Genomic DNA, 7,634 nt, shown 5'->3' on the forward strand with positions numbered 1-7,634 from the left:
CCAATGCTTCAATCTTATTGTGGATAATCTATGTTTGACAGATTCCAAGAGACTGACCAATTTAAGGGGCAAAAAAAAAAAAAGAAGATAAGTGGATTTCCAAGAGACTCACCAACTCCAAGAGACTCCCTATTTCTTAATATATCCATACGCGTGTAGCTGTAGGAATGGATTCAAGATGTTACTTTATGAAAGAAAAGACTAAAACATAATCCCAATTCGAAATTGATTTCCAAATCTCCAGTGCTTTAAATTGCTCGGGCTGAGAGTGCAGTTAGAATAATTTTTTAAAGTGATTTTTATTTATGAATATATTAAAATAATAATTTTTATTATTTTTTAAATATTATATTTAAAATTATTGTATTAAAATAATTTAAAAATATTAAAAAAATATTAATTTGAAGTAAATGAAAAAATAAAAAATTTTCAATTTTTTTTAAAAGTAATATTGAAATGTAAAAACAAATATAACTAAAATGCAAGAAAACTTTTTTTTTTTCAATCAATGTTGTTTTTATTTTTTTTCTTTTAATATTAGATTTATTTTTTATTGGGTTATCTCATTCTTATTATACGGACCGCGAGTCTGGTCAATTAACCTAGTTATTTAGGGTTTTTTTTTCTTATTCAACTTTTTTGTCATGATTTCATTCTTTAATATTAGGTTAATGAAGAATTAGACTTCATGATTTATTTTATTTGTTTTTTACTAAGTTATTTCAGTCTAATGATCCGAGAATAATGATTAATAGGTTAACCCGAGTAAAATTGAATTTTATTTTTCAATTTTATCATTTAATATTGGGTCGGTTAGGAATTGAGTTTCATAATTTATTTTTATTTATTTTCTATAAGGATATCTTGGTCTCATGATCAAGGCTGCAGGTTTTGGTATTTTAACCCTAGTTAAATCATGTCATTTTTTATTTATTTTCTTTCTAAGAAGTTATCTCGATTTCATGTAATTCAAAATTGTATTTGCTTTTTATTTGGTTAATCTGATTAATTCATTTTTTATTGGTTTTTTTAAATTTTATTATTTAATATTATGTTTGAATGAGAATTAAACTTCATGATTTATTTTGGTTTGATTTTTATGAAGTTATCCCAACATCATGACATGAAAATAGTGCTTAATAGGTTAACCTGTATTGACTTGACTCATTTTTTGTATCATTTTCTTAATTAATGTTTTTACAAATTTCATGATTCAACATTTGATCAAATAGGATCAATTAAAAAAATAAGTTTTATAATTTTTTTATAGGGTTATTTCAATCTCATGATCAGAGTCGTGGATTTGATAAGTTAATCTGGATTAAATGAAGTTTTTTTTTTAAAAAATATTTATTTGTATGAGGTTATCTCGGTCTCATGATTCAAGTCAATTCAATATGTTGTTATCTTAATATTAAAATAATATAATTTTGAATTTGGTTTTGTTAAACTATATTTTTACATGTCGTCCGAGTTACTTTTGGACCCACAAAGTTAATTGGGTCATATTGAGTCAACCCCTACACGGTTTAAAATCTTTTTTCACTAAAAAAGTATTAACAATATCTGAATATTTTTTTTATATTCAAGAAAAAATGACCCGATCCGTATTGTAGCGCGAGTCAATAATATAGTGTAAATCTAGTGTGTGTACATGGGTTAGTGTGAGATACATGGGTTGAATTAACCAAAAACATTTTGCTATTTATTAAACCTTTTTTTATATTTATCAAATTTGTAGAGAAACATATAGAAAATATAAAGTTGAAAAGGCATATATATATATATATATATATATATATATATATATATTATATATATATATATATATATATATAAACTTAGATCACAATTTGCTTAGCATACAGTTGTCGCTAGTTATTTTCATGTAAACCAATTGAAATTTCACATTAGAAGTTTCAGTTTTAGAAGGTTGTGGAATATTTTTTATTGAAATAAGAAAAAGTAAAAAAAAAATAAGAAATTTATCCATAATATTATATAAACTCAGATCAAGGTCAAATTGTTCAAAAGTTTGGTAATATGATAGTTAACTTATATATTATTTACAAATCGATATTTAGGGTTAGGGTTTGTTTCATATCATAACTTCTAATTGAGCTTCCAATAATAATTTTACCTTCATTGGAAATTCATTGTTGGGCGTCTGAAATCACCAAATATTGTTAATTACAATTATTTTGCAATGACCTGTCTCATCTAAAGGGAAAGGTATCCGCTTTCGTCGGCTTTCGTTCTTTTCTCGATGAAGAGAGAATAATTGTGTTTCTAGATCACATTTTCATGCTTGGGTTATAATTAATATCATAGACTTTTTTTTTTATATATATATATATCTTTTCATCTTTTTTCTTAAGTGTTGTTGGTGGAATATATAAAGTATAATTTATGAAAATTTAATTAATATGCCAATAAAAATACTTTAGTTTTTTAAAGTTTCCCATATATTTTAACAAGTAACTTTTAGAGTGGACAAGAGAGTAGGTGTATGTTTTTATTGTCCTAAGCTAGTGAAACTAAGACACGCCAGATTTTTTTAGACGCTGTTTGTTTGCTGAAAAATAATTTTTTTTTTAAAAATAAATTTTAGAAAAATAAATTCTAGAAAAGTGAATTATTTTTCGATGTTTGGTAGTGTGATGAAAAATAAGTTGGAAAAGACTTTCTAGTGTTAGGTTATGTCATGGAAAATGAGCTGGAAAATAACTTATTAATATTTTATTTTTTTCAAGTTTATTAAAATAATAAGGAACAAATCATACAAATTAAAAGATTAAATGAGAATGAAATTGAAAAAAAATATAATTTCATAAATTATCTCAAATAAAATAAATAATAATCAAAATAATAGAGATCAAATCTAAAAAATAAAAAAACTTGAAAGATGAAAAAATTAAAATAATAATAATTAACATTTCATAAATTTTTTCAAATAAAATAAGTAACAATCAAAAGAATGAGGATCAAATTTGATAGATAAAAAATTTCAATTAAAAAATAATAAGAAAAAAGAAAATAACAATTATAAAAATAAAGACCAAAATTAATATAAAAATTAAATTCTAAGGGATGAAATTGAAAAATAAATATTTAAAACAAAATATATATAGCAATAAAAAATTTAAGGACCAAATTTGATATAATCAGCAAATAATATGACATTTTTAAATTTTTCACAACTTCTGAAAAGTGTTTTCCGTCCAAAATAAAAAGAAAATATTTCCTTATAAATCAAATCAAATATTTCTTTAATTGAAAAATGTTTTTTATTGATTAACTTTTTGAATAGCAAATAAATACAGAAAAATCTAAAAAATAATTTCTCAAAAAATACTTTTCAAAAAAACAGAAGCATCTATGAGTCACCGTATATTCCTTATATATTCCAATTGTACAAATTCATAGAAAACGATGTAGTTAATACTCCTACTATACGAAAAAGATGACTCAATCATTTGGGATTTCCAAGTTAATATTAAATATGTAAATTAAAAACTGAACAAAGTGGAACACATGTTTCCGAGGAGATGTTGTCGTAAGATTTTTATTTTCGTATTCTCAATCATTTTCAGGTCATTTTTGTGTTTTAATTTTTTTTAAATAATTTTTTTATTTTTCACTTGAAATTATTTTTTTTATATTTTCATATGATGATATAAAAATAATTTTTTTAATATATTTTAAAATTAAAAATATTCATTATCACATCATCAAATACCTACCGGATCCCTCGGTAATAAAGTCCTAAACAAATCATCTGCCACTGGAAATTATCTATAGTCACCTATGTCATGCTTCTCTCACCTAAGCCAAGCTTCGATCGAAAGGTGTTCTAGCTAGGAAAAAAATTAAACTATACTTGTACGTTGAGCGAGAGTTTATGAGCAAGTTTGTTTACAGAAACTTGGATTTCTATGTTTAATTCCATCTTCGCTAGTAACGATATGTATGATCATGGTCCCAAGAGGGTATAATATAATGGTAAAAAGTTTAAGATGTGCATAACATGTCTCGAGTTCAAATCAACACACATATTTTTTATAAAAATTTAAAAATAATCAGAATTTTACTCACTCATCTTGATTTATAAAATACACTTTATAGTGGAGTTTCCACGAATAAAAAAAAAAAAGATATGTATGATCATGTCTATTTAGCCTTCGCTGTCTCACTCTATTACTCCTAACTAGCTAGCGTGCATTCAAGAATTTCACCTAGCTGCTGTGGTCAACCGTGTGACTTGTTCCACCCCCGTCCCGGGTTCGATCCTCTATGTGCACGCCTGTCACCCCTGCGGTGCCTAACCTGCCCCTGGGCTTGCAGGATGTCCAGTGGGCTGTGGGGAATAGTCATGGTGCGCGCAAGTTGGCCCGGACAATCCACGTAAATCGAAAAAAAAAAAAAGAATTTCACGAGAATATGTTTGGTATATTAGAGTTATGATGATAAATTAAATTTGCTTTCTTCTCAGCGCCAAGTCGAGTGATTTCAAGATTTTATATATTCAAATTTCAGTTATTATAAATATATTCTCCTAAATTGTTGAATGCTTTATATTCATGTCTGAAAACGGGGAAAGGAAAAAAGAAAAAGAAAGGAAAGAAAAAAGTATTCTCTAGTAAGTTCTTTGGGATCTTCACTTGCCTCCATGCATGCATTCAACAATTCAATGTTTCAAAAATCCACGACAAACAAAGACAAATATATATATATATATATATATATATATATATATATATATATATATATCCTCGACAAACAAATTAACATATTAAATGAGGTTTTAATTTCTTGTCAAGGGCTTTTTTAATAAAAATAAAAAAAACGTTGAATAAATACTAATATTTTGTTGACTCTTATCATCTTTTGTTTTAGACAGTAACTATAACACAATAGTTTTTTAAAAGGCATTTAAATGATGCCATTTGACCTTTTCTTCTCATCTTGTTTTTTTTTTCTTTCCTTTTAGAGGATGATGTCATTTGACTTGTTTATTCTATAGATATTATAGAAAATCGCCATAAATATACGTAATTGCGACACATGATTGCTGCTAAATCTTCTCCTAAATATTTGTTAATTATGACATATTTCTTTCGTTTTTTTTTTTTTAAAAATAAAGAGTTCAATGATCCAAAAGTATAGAAAGTAACAGTTCTTTATTGAAATAGGATAGTTAAAGTGGGATTATTAACATTCCGGATTTGGCGAAGGATCATCGATCTTCTACATCATTGATACAACTCATATTCTTGCATTTTATTAATTAGTTGTATCAGGATATTAATCCCCTATCAACTGGCTAAAATTCACAGGTGTTGCATATTTTGCTCCTCCACCAAAGAGGGCTCGGGCTGCTAATTTGGCTGCTCGCTCAGTTGGGTGAATTGCATCCCAGAATACGTACTCTCGACGATGCGGACAAAGCTTTGCATCTCGATTACATGGGGAAGCATTGTAGCTTCCATTCCCACAGCATGCTGTTTGCGCCTCCTTGAAACCTGAGAAATCAGGATGATTAAATTAAGATAATACTATAATTTTTAATGTGACAAAATTATCGTATTTTATTGTCTTAGAGCTAAAAATGACAAAAACTTGAAGGTTGCCAGCTCTACTTGCCAGCTTAGACGTGATTTCTTGTAGTGCTTCGAGCATTTTTGATAAATTTCTTTGTTAGAATGAAATACTTACCGACGGATCGTGGGTTTTGAAGGACCTCATAAGCTATCTCATAAAGATTTCCAAGAGAGTACTTCATGTCTTGAACTTGAGAGGTTAAATTTAGTAAGAGGATCTCAGTGGCATTGAAGAATGCTTGAGCCAAATCATTCATTTCCTTGTTGCATTCACCAGTTCCAAGAGCACGCTCTAGCGGACAGCATCCGATTGGTGCGATGCCTACAATGCCGAATTTCCGAGCCCCTAAGTCGTACAAACTCTGCCACAATATATGCCAAATTGATATAATCAATTTTTTTCTTCTAATATTTAGAAAACAATTTAAGGGAGTTAGAGATAGATTAGAATCAAGGCTTGGATAAAATCATCTTCATATTTGCCGTTGATGCCTGTCAAAAGCATCAGTAAGTGGAATGATTGCCGACGGTTTTGGAAACATTGTGGCATAAGTAGCGACATATTTTGCATCACCTGGAAATGCAATTTCTTACCCGTAGATGAATTTGATATATTGATGATAGAATGCGTAGCAGCTCTTGTGCCTCAGGCAGATTAGGGTCATTCTTAGACCTATTTAGCTGATATTCAAAGAGGTCATTGCCTCCAACACTGATGAGAAACAATGACTTAGATAGCATATCAGCAGCAGCTTCTGTACCCAATATTTCTGTGAGATTTCCACAAACTGTTGAAAATTGTTGAATCTGCTCTCTCATCGGCACGACCTTCGTCTGCAAAGTTATTATAAAATGAAGTTCATTAGTTACTGCCCTATGATGTAAATTTAGAAACAAACTAAGATAACACAAATGTAACATTTTTTCAATGACAGAAATTAAGGCTTACAAATAATTGGAATCCGGTGGTGTCGATAATCCCTGAGCCTCCTGATGCAAAATTGACACCACAGCGTATGTTGTGCTTGAAACTCGATGTTTGATTGAGAAGATAAAAAAAGGATTGCGGGCTCTTCTTAAAACCAAAGAGCTTAGCTGTCCAAGCAAACATTGATCATTAGCTATAAATTCTATATCACAATAAATGAAGTTCTGAAATGTTAAACAAGTTCTCGTTACGTTATGAAAGAAAGAATTGCTAGTATTTCAGAAAATTGCTAATCTATCTGTGCTATCAAGTACCACTTGCTCTTCTTTTTTTTGAATGAGTAGCAAATTTTGTTTAATAGTTACAAATAGTCGATCCATACCGATACTGTCAGCAGAATTATAGCCATTGCTGAACCTTCCAGTAGGCACCGAACCGGGATAATCAATCCCATAATACAGGAAGTTCGCCTTTCCTCGGCACTCGGGTATGAAATTATTTGTACCAACATCAACAGTTGAGTCACCAAATACAAATATGGCTGGTACAGCAGCATCAGCCAAGTGAAAGGCCAGATTGGCCAGCAATAAGGAAAGAAAACAAAAGCATGAAGTGTTTCTGTTTGTCATTAGAATTTGGTTGTGCAATAAATCTGTGTCTCCCACTTTAAGTGATTGTGTTATGAACATGAATGCATATAATTATTATATAGCCAGTGACCTTAGGAGTGGACAAGAGAGTAAGGTTTTATGCTGTTCATTTTCTTGGTAATTAGGCTTATAAAACAAAAGGCTGGCGGATTGTCCTAGCCACTGAATCAAAATGTGTCTGGAACAATCTTTGAACTGATGCATCTTTCTCTTATATGCCAATTTGTACACATTCAAGATTTCTTTGGTTAATGACGAGGGTATTCTTGAGTAAGCTTTCACACACAGAGAGCAGTTCCTTTATTAATCAAAATTTATAGACGACTCATCTACATCTATAAATCCAAAGCCTCCTTTTAGATTCAAAAACGAAATTATAATCTTAAAAAACAAACCTACCTCCTCACAAAGAAAGGGATGACTCGATCCACTGGCATTTGGCAAAATAAAAGACAA

At 29.2% G+C, this 7,634-nt stretch overlaps 1 protein-coding gene across 1 annotated transcript; it reads right to left on the reverse strand.

Annotated features, from left to right (window-relative positions):
• Positions 1–5,304: 5,304 nt before the first annotated feature.
• On the reverse strand, positions 5,305–7,634 carry LOC133694830 (GDSL esterase/lipase At5g55050-like). Its single transcript, XM_062116532.1, has 5 exons — positions 6,911–7,634; positions 6,550–6,695; positions 6,195–6,434; positions 5,716–5,962; positions 5,305–5,522 (listed from the first exon to the last, which is right to left on the reverse strand). Exons 1-5 carry the CDS (start codon positions 7,215–7,217, stop codon positions 5,305–5,307), a joined length of 1,158 nt encoding a protein of 385 aa, XP_061972516.1. The 5' UTR covers positions 7,218–7,634.

Source organism: Populus nigra, chromosome 5 (assembly GCF_951802175.1).
Source record: "Populus nigra chromosome 5, ddPopNigr1.1, whole genome shotgun sequence".
Classification (NCBI taxonomy): Eukaryota; Viridiplantae; Streptophyta; class Magnoliopsida; order Malpighiales; family Salicaceae; genus Populus; species Populus nigra.